Source organism: Chiloscyllium plagiosum, chromosome 10 (genome assembly GCF_004010195.1).
Source record: "Chiloscyllium plagiosum isolate BGI_BamShark_2017 chromosome 10, ASM401019v2, whole genome shotgun sequence".
NCBI lineage: Eukaryota > Metazoa > Chordata > Chondrichthyes > Orectolobiformes > Hemiscylliidae > Chiloscyllium > Chiloscyllium plagiosum.
This window is the reverse complement of record NC_057719.1, coordinates 25095939-25112368: the sequence shown is the minus strand read 5'-3', so window position 1 is coordinate 25112368 and position 16430 is coordinate 25095939. Positions and strand designations below refer to the sequence as shown.

The 16430-nt window shown below is 40.1% G+C and overlaps 1 protein-coding gene across 2 annotated transcripts in view; it reads right to left on the bottom strand.

Annotated features, from left to right (window-relative positions):
* The window catches only part of itpk1a (inositol-tetrakisphosphate 1-kinase a), a 229390-nt gene that overhangs the window by 205122 nt on the left and 7838 nt on the right, over positions 1-16430 (bottom strand). For both annotated transcript variants that reach the window (XM_043697201.1, XM_043697200.1), the window contains exon 2: positions 16076-16233. In XM_043697201.1, the coding sequence (XP_043553136.1) occupies positions 16076-16170 (95 nt within the window). In that variant the 5' untranslated portion in view covers positions 16171-16233. The remainder of the gene's footprint in view (positions 1-16075; positions 16234-16430) is intronic.

Below are 16430 nucleotides of genomic sequence, written 5' to 3'. Positions count from 1 at the left end.
TCATGAGTCAAAATTCTGTAACTCACTTCTCAATAGCACAACTATAACACAACTGCTAGTGCTCAAAGACATGTTCATCACACCTTCTTGAGGACAATTGAGGATAAATGGTGACCCAGCTAGCAAGCATCCCATAAATGACAAAAAAAAATGCCTATAGGTTACAAAGGGCAATCTGATCACATGTCAGTGCTGTGAACTACTGAGAATGCAAGCACTCAAAATAAATGGTCACGTTTCTGGTATTAAACAATGTTTCCTCAGGCTCCTGCGGCAGTAACAACTGCCTCCAATATTTTATCAAACAGCCAAATTCACTCTGGTGCCTCAACATATTTACACCCAGTATAATAAATCTTCATGATGCAAGCAGACCAACACATGGGGAAGCTGAACTTCAGATCCTGCTCATCGCATTCTCCAAGGAAGAATATAAAAATACCACATTATCTTTTGCTTCCACTTCACCCAGTTCATTTGAATGTCTAATTAGGAAAACAAAGATCTTGTCTATTTTATTGATCTGCTTGGTGTTCTGACTTCAATAGACATTGGTAAGTTTTACTTTATTTTTGAACCAGAAAACCCAGGTATCTACTAACAAAATGAAGCCACTGTTTAAAACAGAAATCAAAATTAGGTGCAAACTAATAACTACCTCTACCTTATCTAGAATGTCATATTAAAGATATTAAAGTTACGATGAATAAGGTTAGTCATAGTCTCAACTTAATTCTGATATTTTTCTCTATCAGTTGACTTACATCAAAAACACAAGTCAGAAACACAGAAACTGGAAAATGTAACTGTTTCCAAGTTTTTATAAACGAATTTCACAGGCTTGCCACTTCTGGCAAGTCATGTTTGAGATGCCGGTGTTGGACTAGGGTGTACAAAGTTAAAAATCACTCAACACCAGGTAATAGTCCAACTGGTTTATTTGGAAGCACGAGCTTTGAAGGAGCAGCGGTCTGAAAGCTAGTGCTTCTAAATAAACCTGTTGGACTATAACCTGTGATTTTAAAACTTTGTGCACCCCAGTCCAACACCAGCATCTCCAAATCATGACTACCACCGACATCACTAACTGCTGGCTTAAAGTCGAGAGGATCTCCAAGAAGATTGCACATATCGACACACAATCAAGTTTCTGCAGAAATGCAGGAAAAGATCAAAAGGATTACGGATCATGAACCCGCTCAAGTTGACACAACCACCTGATGAAGGAGCAGCGCTCTGAAAGCTAGTGCTTCCAAATAAACCTGTTGAACTATAACCTGATGCCGTGTGATTTTTAACTTACTTCTGGCAAGGTCTTCAGCATGGAATGGTTGGAGGAGGTTTCAACGGAAGACTTCCAGTTTAAGACAAGCTTCATTAGTATCTTAAGCATAGCCACCTCAGCTCCGAACATTAGGCTGTCCTTCAACTCTGGGGTTTTCCATCTGGGAACACTCTTCTCAGCTTAGCTATCCCAGGAATCTAACTCATTATTGATCTTTTTTTGAAAAGTAGTATCTCAACTGCGTGGAAACAGGCCATTCAAGTCTCTGAAGAGCATCCCAACCAGGCCATCCCCCTACCCCATCCCTGTAACCCTACAATTTCCCCTGGCCAACACACCTAACCTACACATCCCTGGGCACTATCGGTAATTTAGCATGGCCAATTCACCCAACTTGCACATCTTTGGACGGTGGGAGGGAATCAGAGCACTTGGAGGGATCAAACACAGACACAAGGAAAATGTGCAACCTCCACAGAGATAGTTGAATGAGGGTGGAATCAAACCCCATTCCCTAGAACAGTGAGGCAGCAGTGCTAACCACTGTGCCACCGTGTTTATAGAATCATTCATTCAGTTATCAACATTTTTAAAAACTTTCAGGCAGAGAGATTTTAAGTTGAATTCTGCAGAGCATATGCCTATCAAACAGTCAGCTTATTCTAAATTCAACTGCTTAGAGATATAGAGCTGTACAGCATGGAAACAAACACTTTGGTCCAATTCGTCCACACCAACCAGATTTTCTGAATTAATCTAGTCCCATTTGCCAGCATTTGGCCCACAAGCCTTCCTATTCATGTACCCATCCAGATCCCTTTTAAATGCTGCGATTTTAACAGCCTCCACCATCATCTCTGGGAGCTCATTCCATACACACACCACGAATAAATTGCCCCTTAGCTCCATTTTATCTTTCCCCTCTCACCCAAAACATATGCCCTCTAGTTTTGGCCTCCTTTACTCTGGGAAAAAGACTCGACTATTCACCCTATCAATGCCCCTCATGATTTTATAAACCTCCAGAAGATCAACCCTCAGCCTCCAATGCTTCAGTGAAAATAGCCCCAGCCTATTCAGACTCTCCCTGTATCTCAAACCCTCCAAACTTGGCAACATCCTTGAAAAAGGTTGGGAAAAGATTTACAAGTCTCACAACATATTTCCAACAGCAGGCACACCAGAATTTGAAAACAGAAGATATCCTGGAATCAATTTCTCCTGCTTTAATTAACTTTTGTTGTCCCTTTTTATAAACCCCTTTAAGTTTATTGTTTGGTTACATGATAAGTTCTTGACAGAAAATTACTTTTAATAAGAAATCATTTTCCAGGGAAATTTAGTTCTGGAAAGGACCATTAGACTAACATGCAAACAAGTCTGCACTCAAAATCACATTGGCCATCACAGGAAACAAGCAAAGGAAGGAGAAACATTTCTTCTATCGAGTCAGAGTTTGCACTAAGAATTAGATTGATACAGCTGTAAACCAAATGAAGCAGAGTCCCAAGGTTGTAGAGATCAGCAACAGAAGGAAATCCAAAATGAGGTATTCCCATACATTAAACAAAATACTGCAAGCACTGGAAATGTGAAATAAAAATAAAGTGCTGGAGAAAGTCAGACATGGCAGCAATTGCTGAGAGAGAAACACAGAGATAATGTTGAATCCAACTGACTCATCTGCAGAACCAAAGAGGGCTGGACAAAGATAAACACAGAATGCGGTTGAAGCTTACCAACTCAAGCTGTTTCTCTTTCCAAGGATGCTGAGTTACTATTTCAAATCAGGTATGACCCTCCATTTGAATTTCTCCAGCATTCTCGACATCAGTTTCAGATTTCCAACATTCATAGAAGTCAGCCTTTATAGGTCTAGAATATTAAGTTTTCTATCCTGTTGAAAAGGCAGAGGTGGAGCCAGTAGAACAAATGGTGAGGGTGCCCTGAGCAAAAAACTAAAGGGAGTCCTGATACTTGTAAAGGAGCAATTGAGATATAAAATAAGTGTGAATGGTAGATTTGAACAGGAGAAAATGGGGTGGCACTGCTGAGAGCAAAATGGTGAACAGTGTTCACAGTCTAAAGTTGTTGTACTCAACGTTAAGTCCAGAAGGTTGTAAAATGCCTAAGCAGAAAATGAGGTGCTATACTTCCAGTTGGTATTGAGCTTCACTAGAACACTGTAGTGGGCCTAGGATGGAAATGTTAACACAAGAATAATGTGGTTTATTGAAATGTGCAACTGGAAGACATTCCCACTTATGAGCAATACCTATTGGTCTTTGTTGAAAGAAAGCAGGATTGGTTTAATAGCCTGCTCATGCTCACTGTTCACAGTCATATTTCCTACTCCAGTATATGTTGTTATAATTATGTTTGAATTGACACATTGAGAAGCAAATAGAGTTGCAAAAAAAACCAGGAAACAGCAATGCTGGGGATGCAAGTAGAGTTCCAACACAACAATCCATACTTTTTATATAGAACTTCCAGTGGTGGCTTATCAATGCCTCAGACCTTTTGACCCCTAACTAAAAAGTAATAAAATACAACAAGTGCTAATTTGTTTCCCATGACAACCTTCAATTACAAACCAAAAGAGAAAATGCTGGAAAAATGCTAGCTTTGACAAAGGGTCAGTTAGACTCAAAACGTCAGCTCTTTTCTCTCCTTACAGATGCTGCCAGACCTGCTGAGATTTTCCAGCATTTTCTCTTTTGGTTTCAGATTCCAGCATCCGCAGTAATTTGCTTTTAACCTTCAATTACAACCTACTTTTGCAGTTTTGTCACTTCCAAATATGGTGAGGATCCCCATATAAAGGTAGTGATTACCCGGAGGATTTTATACAACCTTTTTGGCCTTTCTCTTAAAGGTTCCATAAGAAGTCATAATACTTACTACAAAACTAGGTACAACTGAGCTAGTAAGTTCAACCAAAAAGCCATTTAAGACATTTATATGTAACGTACATTAAACAAATTCTATTCCACATTTATAACATTGTATAGCACAGTGTCAACTGATGTACAAATCTACATGCAAGTGAATTACTGTGCAGCACAACATCTTAGAACTTTACAATACCCTAAATACTGTCTATTTTAAATGATAATACACAGCCAACAAAAATCTGCACACTCCGAGGCAATTCCAGTCTTTGTTTTAATTTAATATATGGGACTTTGTTCTACAGATTATTTATTTTCAGCATTTTGAACACTGAGTTTGGGATAAAAGATTTTGGACAATCAACATTATGCCAAACCTCATTCAATCTACTATAATAGCAAAGGGCAACTTCAGGATTCTACTAAACACGGGACAAAGTTTTTTCGCCCAACACATCTAGCTCAAAGGCAAATGACATGAGATATGGTTGATATCACCTTATGGATGCTACATTCATATTTGGGTTATGTCAATCCCTGATTCACATGTTACACAAAAGCAAATACGCTTAGCCAGCTGCCAGCTGCCAGAGTGAAAAATACTTCCACTCCAATTCATTAGATAATGGACAACAATAATCTGCAATCATATAGCACATTTAAATGTCATAACACCCCCAAAGTGCACCCCAGAAACATTATAAAACACAATAGCAAACCAAGCCAGGCATTTAGCACTGTTAGCTAAAGCCTCACTGAAATCCATAAACTTAAGGGTTGCCTCAATGGAAGAAATTGAGGAAAGGTTTATGAAGGCGAATTTCAGAGCTGGAGGCCATGTCAGGTGAAGGCACAAGCTGTTGAGCAATGAGTACCAGGGATGCACAAGAAACAAAAAGTAGAGTATAGAGATTTGAACAATTGCAAGGCTATAAGCCCTTGTAGAGATATTGGGGGTGGCGAGAGAGGGGTGGGGGATGTTTGCAAGGTCATGGAGGGATATGAAAGCAAAAAAAAAGAGAATTTTTAAAATGGTGGCATCATGAAACCAGGGGCAAAAAACGTTATCCAAAATTGATTCTCCTTTTACACTAACCCATCCAAATTCACTAAATCTTGGTTTCTTTCCTGAAAGACTTTCAAGTGAGATTCCAAACTGATTATTCAGTGGAATTTTTATTCCCCATTGGCTCAGAAACATTTATATCCAGCAACATCCAATCCATAGTTTGACAAGCTTCAAACAATGCATTTCACAAAAACATCTAGTCTTGCTCATTTAATGGATCAGTTGCGAATCTGCACTACTAATGGATTACTAGCTGTCCAGAGTAAATTCTGGCAGATTTAACTGCTGACATGAATATTCATTCAACATTTTCTTAAGGTTAAGGGGCCCCCTGCTGAAAAATTTTCCCAGGCCCTGGTAAGCTCTTGTTCAAAATGTTATATATTAGCTTGCTCTCCATCATAAGAAATTTTGTTCATATTTCACAACTTGCTCAAAATGTAGGCTACAGTGGGCCTAATTATTGTTTGCAATGGGTTTTAAAAAAGAATGGCAATCATTATGGCAATAACAAAACATTCTTTACAGCACCCAGGGCTTAGTTCAGTGATTTCCACCATAACTGAGGTAGGAGACTACCCAAATGACAATGTTTCAGGTGGGTTCTGTGGATTGAACCATCACCACCAACACCCGCCCCCCTCCCCAAATACAACACCTAATTAGTATTCATTTAAGTGACACTCTATTGAAAAGTACCCAACTACACTAGCACTGTCTTTCAAAAATATCTAGGAGAAAAATTACATTATACCTCCAGGTTTAAAACTTGGCCCATCACACTGGAAGCAAAGAAAACAACAGCTACACCTAACACTGCAAGAGGCTAGAGGAAAAAAATTGGGGGGACCCTGGCTTGATATTTTTCCATCATCATTAACCATGAGGTGGTCCTGGAAGACTGGAGGGTAGCGAATGTTGTGCCATTATTCAAGAAGGACTGCAAAGAAAAACCTGGAAACTATAGATCAGTAGGCCTAACATTTTTGGTAGGTAAGTTAATCGAGAAGATTCTGAGAGATAAGATATCCATGCATTTGGAATGTTAGGGTTTGATTAGAGATAGTCAGCATGGCTTTGTGCATGGGAGATCATGCCTCACAAATTTGTTAGAGCTCTTTGATGAAATGACCGGGAAGGTTGACGAGGGCAAGGTGGTAGTAATAGTCTATATGGATTTCAGGAAGGCCTTTGGAGATGGTTCCACAAGGTAGGCTATTATGAAGGTTAGATCACATGGAATCCAAGGAGAGGCGGCAAATTGGATACACAATTGGCTTGATGGTAGGTAGCAGAGGGCAATAGTGGAAGGATGCTTGTTGGACTAGAGGCCTGTGACTACTGGAGTGCCTCAGGATCGGTGCTGGGCCCATTGCTATTTGTTATCTATACCAATGACTTGGATAAGAAGGTACAAGGCATGATTAATAACTTTGCAGATGAGACTAAGATAGGAAGTATCGTGGACAGTGAGAAAGATTATCAATAATTGCTGGACTTTGACCAATTGTGGAAAGTGGGCCAAGAAATGACAAACGGAGTTTAATATAGATAAGTGTGAGGTCTTGCATGTTGGAAAGTCAAATCAAGGTAGGAGCTTCATAGTGAATGGTAGGACCTTAAAGAATGTAGTGAAACAGAGGGACCTTGGAATTCAGGTGTATAGTTCTCAGAAATTGGAGTCAGAGGTAGACAGGGCAGCGAAGGAGGCTTTTGGCACACTGGCCTTCATCAGTTTGGGCACTGAATGTACATGTTGGGAAGTTATGTTGCAGTTGTACAGGATGTTGGGGAGGCCACACTTGAGTATTGTGTTCAGTTTTGGTCATCTTGCTTCAGGAAGGATGTTATTAAACTAGAAGTAATGCAGAAGAAATTTACAAGGATGTTGCCAGGACTCAAGGGTCTGAGTTGTCTGGACAAGCTAGGACATTTTCTTTTTAATTTAGGAAACTGAGGGGGGATCTTATTGAAGTATATAAGATTATGAGAGGCATGCTGAGGATAAATGCACTTAATCTTTTTCCCAGGGTTGGAAAATTGAGGACTAGAAGGCATCAGTTTAAGGTTAGATGGGGAAAAAAATAAAAAGGAAACCTGAGGAGCAATTTTTGTTTTAAACACAGAGGGTGGTACACATACAGAATGAGCTGCCAGTAGACATGGTTGAGGCAGGGACATTAATAACATTGAAAAGGCATTTGAACAAATACATGGATAGGAATGGCTTAGAAGGATATGGGCCAGGTGCAGAGAAGCAGGGTTAGCATGGATGAACATTTTGGTCGGCATGGACCAGTTTGGGCCAAAGGGCTTCCCTCCATGCTGTAGGACTCGATGAGTCTTTAAATAAAAAAACTCTGACTTGACAAACTAGCTTCTACTTTGAATCACACAATTTAATGAATTACAAAGATGAGAACACTTTCTGGGATTGAAAATGCTTCCAACGAAGCACCTTGGAGACTTTTTTTTTCTGATTTCATGGACTCTCAGGAGCTTACGCAAAATTAGGATCGAGTACTGGCCCCATAAATGGACAAAGCTTTTCAACATCAGACTAGGCATTATATTACAGATCTGCTCCAGAGATCATGTGCTGATCCCATCTAGTTCCTATGCTTTAATGCAATGATAGAACGTAACAGCGTGGCACAAGCCCTTTGGCCCTCGATGTTGTGCTGAATGTGAAATCCATTTGAAGCCCATCTAACCTACACTATTCCATTCTCATCCATATGTCTGTCCAATGACCATTTAAATGCCCTTAAAGTTGGAGAGTCTACTACTGCTGCAGGCAGGGTGTTCCACACCCTTACTACTCTGAGTAAAGAAACTACCTCCAACATCTGTTCTATATCTATCACCCCTCAATTTAAAGCAATGCCCCCTTGTGTGAGCTATCACTATCTGATGAAAAAGGCTCTCACTGTTCACCCTATCTAATCTTGTGATTATCTTAAATGTCTCAATTAAGTCACCTCTTAACCTTCTTCTTTCTGATTAAATCAGCCTTGAGTCCCTCAGCCTTTCCTCAGAAGACCTTCCTTCTATACCAAGCAACATCATAGTAAATCTCCGCTGAACCCTTTGCAAAGCTTCCACTTTCTTCCTATTATGTGGTGACCAGAATTGTACATTATACTCCAAGTGCGGCCACACCAGAGTTTTGTACAGCTGCAACATGACCTTGTGATTCCAAAACTCAATCCCTCCACCAATAAAAGCCAACACACCGTATGCCTTCTTAACAATCTTATCAACCTGGTTGGCAACTTTGAGGGATCTATGTACGTAGACAGCGATCTCTCTGCGCATCTACACTACCAAGAATCTTACCATGAGCCCAGTAATCTGCATTCCTTTTGCTCCTTACAAAGTGAATTACCTCATACTCTTCCACATTAAACTCTATTTGCCACCTCTCAACCCAGGCTCTGCAGCTTACCTATGTCCCTCTGTAACCTGCAACATCTTTCAGCACTACCACAACTCCACCGACCGGAGTGTCATCCACAACTTTACTAACCCATCCTTCTATGCCCTCATTCAGGTCATTCATAAAAGTGAAAAACAGCAGTGGACCCAAAACAGATTCTTGCAGTATACACCAATAGCTGAACTCCAGGATGAACATTTTCCATCAATCACCACCCTCTGTCTTCTTTCAGCTCGCCAACTTCTGATCCAAACTGCTAAATCACCCTCAATCCCATGCCTCCATACTTTCTGCAATAGCCTACCATAGGGATCTTTATCAAAACTCCTGACTGAAATCCATATACATCACATCAACCGCTTTACCCTCATCTACCTGTTGGGTCACCTTCTCAAAGAACTCAATAAGGTTTGTGAGACACAACCTACCCCTCACAAAATGGTGTTGACTATCCCTAGTCAACTTATTCCTTTCTAGATGATTATAAATCCTATCTCTTTCCAGCACTTTACCCACAACTGAAGTACGGCTCAGATCTATAATTACCAGGGTTGACTCTACTCCCCTTCTTGAACAAAGGGACAAGATTTCCTATCCTCCAGTCTTCTGGCACTATTCCTGTGGACAATGACAACATAAAGGTCAAAGCCAAAGGCTCTGCAATTTCCTCCCTGGCTTACCGGACAATCCTAGGATAAATCCCATCCAGCCCAGGGGATTTATCTATTTTCACACTTTCCAGAATTGCTAACACCTCTTCCTTGTGAACCTCAATCCTGGCTAGTCTAGCAGCTTATATCTCAGTATTCTCCTTGACAACATTGTCTTTCTCCCAGTGTGAATACTGATGAAAAATATTCATTTAGTGCTTCACCTATCACCACTGATTCCATGCACGACTTCCCACTACTGTCCTTGATTGGCCCTAATCTTACTCTAGTCATTCTTTTATTCCTGATATACCTGTAGAAGGCTTTAGGGTTTTCCCTCGATCTTATCTGCCAACAACTTCTCATGTCCCCTCCAGGCTCTTCTTAGCTCTCACTTTAGGTCTTTCCTGGCTAACTTGTAACTTTCAAGCACCCTAACGTAGCCTTCACTTCTGATCCTTACATAAGCCTTCTTCTTCCTTTTGACAAGAGATTCAACTTCTTTAGTAAACCACAGCTCCCATGCTTGACCAGTTACTCCTTGCCTGACAGGTACATATTGATCAAGGATACGCAGTAGTTGTTCCTTGAATAAGCTCCACATTTCATTTGTGCCCATCCCTGTAATTTCCTCCTCATCCTATGCATTGTAAAACTTGCCGATTTGCATCATAATTGGCTTTCCCCCAGCTATAACTCTTGTTCTGCAGTATATACCTATCTCTTTCCATTGTTAAATTAAACATAACTGAATTGTGGTCACTATCACCGAAGTGCTCACCTCCCTCCAAATCTACCACCTGGTAGGGTTCATTACCCAGTACCAAATCCAATGTAGCCTCACCCGTTGTTGGCCTGTCCACATACTGTGTCTGGAAACCCTCCCGCACGTGTTGGACAAAAATTCACCCATCTAAAGTACTCAGACTATAGATTCCCAGTCAATATTTGGAAAGTTAAAGTCCCCCATAACAACTGCCCTGTTACTTTCGCTTCTATCTAGAATCATCTTTGTTATCCTAAGTATTATACTAAGTAAATAATATAACAGCACTCCAGATAAGTGGGACTATGGGACTAAGAAAGAGATTCTGTTGAGGGAGCAGGAGCAGCTTGGCATTATGTTAGAAAACAGAAGCACTAAAGGTAACAATCCCTTACAATAGATAACTGAATACAGTCTGTTTTCTGATATTAAGCGATAGCTCAATTTCCGTGCAAACCCACGTTTTAAAAAAATCATGCAATAGCAGCACCATTTAAACCAATGGGACTGAAATCAAGATGTAGCCAATACAGGTAAGGAAAGTTCACGTTCTACAAATAACAGTCTAAATTCTTCAATCGCGTTATAGCCAATTCGCATTGAAGAAACACATGTTATTGCAGAACCAACTGTAGTGGCTCAGAGATCAGTGCAAGGGAATGGGTTTTGACTCATAGGGCACTAGCACCAAAGAATTATTCATTCATGGGATGTGAGTGTTGCTAGCTGGACCAGCATTCATTGTGCAATTAAGGATGAGCAATCAACCACATTGCTGTGAATCTGGAATCACATGTCGGCCAGACCAGGAAAACATGGCAGTTTCACTCCCTGAAGGACATTAGTGAATAAATAATGAGGAAAGACAGAGTGCACCATGGGAAGTCTACATCCAAACCCTGCTAGGACCATTGACCTAATAAATCACATCACTATGGCTCTAGAAGGTATTACGCTAACTAACTTGGGGATTTATGGGGGTGGAGATGGCAGGAGTTCATGTGAGAGGAGGTTAGGAAATCTATGACAAAGGACAAGGCAAGACAATGATGTAGCCAATAATGACCAGAAGGAACAATGCATTCAAATGTAACAGTGGTCCATCAAATGAAGCCAGAGAAAAGAAAAAAAGGTAAAATACAAACAAAAGGAAGGATCTCGAAGGAGTGCAATAAATGTTGACCAACCAAATTCCTTGAATAGAGGGATTAATTTAGGAGAAAAGATTACATACACTCAGCCTATATTCTTTGGAGTTTAGAAAAATGATCTCATTCAAAATTCTTACAAGGACTGACAGGGTAGATACAGAAAGGATATTTTCTCTGACTGGAATGAAAGGACAGTTTCAGAATAAGGGGATATGCCATTAGGCTGAGATGCGAAGGCATTTCACCATTCTGCCCAAGAGGGCTGTGAAGTCTCAATTATTGAAGACTGAAATCTACAGATCGCCACACTTTAAAAACAAGGGATTCAGGAATAGTGCAGGAAAATAGTATTGAGGTCACTGGACATCCAGAATCTCACTAAACAGCATAAGTTGATTCAAAGAATTGAATGGCCTATGCTTGTCCTCATCTGAATACACACCACATTCATAATCAAGAGGATGAATTCATAGCACAGATACAAAGAAATGTGATGTGATTGCCATTCCAGAACCATATACATTTGCAAAATGACCACAACTTGAACTTAAATGTTCAAGCGTATTTGACACTTCAAAAAGACAAGATATAAAAGGTGGTGAGATGGCACTGCTAATAATGGATGAGATCATTACAACTAGTGAGAAATGGTCTTGACCCAGATGATCAAGCTGCAAGATCAATTTGGGCGGAGGTAAGAAAAAACAAAGTCAATGGTAGGAATAGTCCCCCTGAGCTACTCTGTAGTATAAAGTATGAATCAAGAAATAACAGGAGCTTGCAAGAAAGGCATTGCAGTATTCAGACATTAAAAATCTTCATACAGATTGGATGAATCATATTGCAAGTAGTATGCAGGATGAGTTCATGAAATATTTTGAGGACAATTCTATTTAGAACTAACCAGTGAACAGGTTATTGTCAACTCAGTAATATCTAATAAGAAAGTATTGGTTAGTTACCTCACCCTAAAGGATCTTCCACCCAAGACTGATCACGACACGCTGAATTTTGCACTCAGTTTGCTAGTGAGAAATATGGATCCATGACTGCTGTCTTAAATGTAAAGTAAAGAAATCAAGACAAAGTTGTCCAAAATGGATTGAAAAAAAATGGATTAGCACAATAGAGAAGCAGAGCAAGTATTTAAGGATATATTTCCCGTCTCTTCTTATTGCATAAGGAAGTTGCTATCAGAAGGATAGAACATTGCATTGAAGGTATGCAAAGATGATATCAAGTTGAAAGAAAGGTTAGTAGATCCCAGAATATTGGGAGGAGTTTAGAGACTTTAAAAGGATAATTTAAAAAGGTGGAAAAATTGCAATAGAACAAATACTAGCAAGAAATATAAAGAAGCAGACAGTAAAAGCAATACAAAAATAAAGTGTGTATTTGTTCCTTAAATGGTGACAATGTGGAATTAAAAATGGGAAAAAAGGGAATGGCAGAGGTTTGAACAAATATTTTGAATGTGTCTTCACAACAGAAGGTAGAAACTTACACTCCTACATAATTCCAAACAAACTCTAAACTCAGAGACCTAGATGTCAGCTCCCTTCTCTGTAACTGGATCATGGACTTCTTGACCCATTGACTGTAACCAGTAAGAATAGGGAACAAACCTCCATCATAATGCTCGACACCTGTGCCCTACAAGACGACAGGGCTCAGACCCCTACTATACTCCTTATACACTCACAACAGATTCAAGAACAGCATCTTCCCCATAGTTATTAGACTTTTGAATGGACATCTCTTATTAATTTTGATCTCTCTCTCTGCACCTTCTCAGTGGCTGTAACACTGTACTCGGTTCTGCGACCCTGATCCACTTTGTGTGTAGAATCTGTCTGTATAGCATGCATAACAACACTTTTCACTGCATTACAGTACATGTGACAACAATCAAAATTCAAACTCAGAAGATACAGAAAGTGTCCCTAGAAGAGTAATATAGCAGTGCCAATAGGGAGGGAGAAAGTTAGAACATTCACAATCACTGGAGAAAATGTACTAGGAAATCTAATGGGACTCAAGGCTGACATGTGTTTGGAACCCGATGGCCTCCATCCTACACCCTTAAAGGGAAATGTCAGCCAAGATTGTGAATTCATTGGTTGGAATTTCCCAAAATTCCCAAGATTCTTAAAGTCTCCCAACAGAAAGAAAAGCCATCAATATAATACAATTAATCAGAAAGGAAAGAGGACGGGAAGTCTTACTCGGTTCTGCGACCCCGATCCACTTTGTGTGTAGGATCTGTCTGTATAACATGCATAACAACACTTTTCACTGTATTACAGTTCATGTGACAACAATCAAAATTCAAACTCAGAAGATACAGAAAGCGTCCCAAGAAGAGTAATATAGCAGTGGCTAATAGGGAGGGAGAAAGTTAGAACATTCACAATCACTGGAGAAAATGTACTAGGAAATCTAATGGAACTCAAGGCTGACATGTGTTTGGAACCCGATGGCCTCCATCCTACACCCTTAAAGGGAAATGTCAGCCAAGATTGTGAATTCATTGGTTGGAATTTCCCAAAATTCCCAAGATTCTTAAAGTCTCCCAACAGAAAGAAAAGCCATCAATATAATACAATTAATCAGAAAGGAAAGAGGACGGGAAGTCTTACTGTTGTCACTGGTGAAAGTGAAGAAATCCATTAATTTGGAAGTGGTAGCCAGACACTTACGAAATCATAAGCAAACCAGGCAGAGTCAATAAGGTGTTTTCGTAAATGAAACTTCATTGGATAAATTCATTAAGAATTCTGTGAGGATGCAACTAGCAGATGGATTTGGATTAATCTCAGGCATTGGATACAATTCCATATAAAAGATTACAGCATAACAATAAGTGTACATGGTAGTGATACATAAGCACGGATACGTGAATGGTCAACTAGAAAGGAGAGATGGGCGGGAAAGGCAATTTTCAGGTCGGCAAACTTTAAGTAACAGATCTCAGTGCTGGAGCTTCAATGTTGTATCTATACGAATGACTTTGATGAAGTAAAGGAGAGATGGGCGGGAAAGGCAATTTTCAGGTCGGCAAACTTTAAGTAACAGGATGTCACAGATCTCAGTGCTGGAGCTTCAATGTTGTATCTATACGAATGACTTTGATGAAGTAATAAATTAAACTATAGGCAGAGTTGCTAATCAGACAAAGATAGATAGGAAAGCAAGCAGTGAGGCGGAAACAAAATATCTGTGAAGGAATGTAAATAGGTTAAGTGAGCAAAGGTTTGTCAAATGGAGGAAAATGTTGGAATTGTGTGATGATCCACTTTAGCATGAATAGTAAACAAAAAACAGTATTGTAGCATAATATAATACAGGGTGTCCCTGTACATGAATCATAGTTGAAATATAGAATTTAGGAAGGCAAGTAGAATGGTGTCCTTTACTGCTTTATTCATTTAATCCTTTAAGGGGATTGATTATAAAAGTGGGCAAGTCTTGCCCTAGCTCAATAGGGCATTGATGAGACTATGCCCGAAGTATGGTGTACAGTTTTGGTCTCCTTAATTAAGGAGAGACATACTTGCACTGGTCGCAGTTCAGAGAAGGTTCAGTATGATTTTGGGGTAAAAGGTTGAGCGGTTTGGGCCTGTACTTATTGGAGGCTAGAAGAATGAGAGGTGATACAATTCTGATTATCACTATATTTCCACTCAATCATTTGGAGATCATTAACAGGAACAAGATTAGGCCATTAATGGCCATTAAGTCCATCAAACTGCTCAGCTATTCAATAAGGCAGGTCTGTTGGGACCTTAACTGCTCTTTCCTTCTAGGTTCTGAAACTCTGGTCCCACCTGTTGATTAAAAACACTGGACTCAGCTTTGAATATACTCAATGTCCCCGCCTTCGCTGCTTTTGGAGGAAGAGGATACCAAGGATTAATGACTCAGTGAAGTTGTGTCTCATAAATGGGAGATCCCTCATTTTTAAATATATTGACTGGCTCTAATTTCTCCTTCAAAAAAGAGAAATCTCTTGCCAGCGCTTAGCCTCTAAAGTCCCTTCAGCCCTCACTTCCCCACGCAATAAACGGCAGCATTCTATTGATAACCACAACAGGTTAAATAGGGGAGATCACTTCAACAGTGTAGCCAGCAGTATATCCCTTCAACAGTGTAGCCAGCAAAACAGTAACATTAACTTCATAAACAATCACTTCAGAGTTCACCTCCAAGACAGCTGAAGTACATACTTGAACCAACATGGAGATCCCTGCTGCAGCATCCTCAATTTCCCTGCCAGTAGCAACTTTAACACAGTCTAGAAAAGATCACTTGACTGTCGTGTCTGCTGTAATCTATACCAAGGAAACGGTTCACAACTCCATAACTCCTACAGCCCGAGATCCAGAACCATGTTCTTCATCCTAAACTTTCATTAAAAAAAAAACACCCTTCCTATTTCAGTACAGTGCATTTGCAATACTTTGCAAACGACCAGAAAGGCTGGTGTTTGGGGGTTTGAATATGACACAAACTATTCTACCAATGAAAGATTTAAATCTTGAAGAAAGCATCTTATTGTTTTATACAATGAGGGGAAATTAACACCTCCCTCCCTTTAACCCGCTAAAGTGAGAGTGATGGTGACTGTGCAACAGCAGCAGATTACTGGTTATTTCTGGCTTTCTCTCCCTCTGCCTCTGCCTCCTTGAAGCTGGTGGCCGTGAAGCGGACTGCACATGGGCTGCTGCTTACATGATCAGCGTTATTTCCTGCTGCCTTTCCCCAAGTCCAGACGCAATCGATTAATTTCTCAAACCATGGAGGGGGTGTTCTCGGCTTTACCTGCAAAGGTCCGCGAAGGCCTGGAAATTCAGCTTCTTGATCTTCTTCTCGCTCAACCAGTATCCGACCCGCTTGCCTTTCAGCCAAGTCTGCATCTTGAAAATGGAACAAGTGCGGAAGTGAAATCTACACCGTGTGCCTCCCGTAGGTTAACAAACCTGAAAAAAATCAATGGTGTACCTTTTACACCAAAGTGGCAGCGTTGCATACATACAATATTTTGCATTTACATTTTTTTTTCATGCACAGGAACCCAATACAGGAGAGACTACAACAGGAGAAGAAAAATAATTTGACAGAGAGGAGAGGAAAAAAAAAACAAAACACACGGGGGTGGGGGGAACTGCAAAGAGAC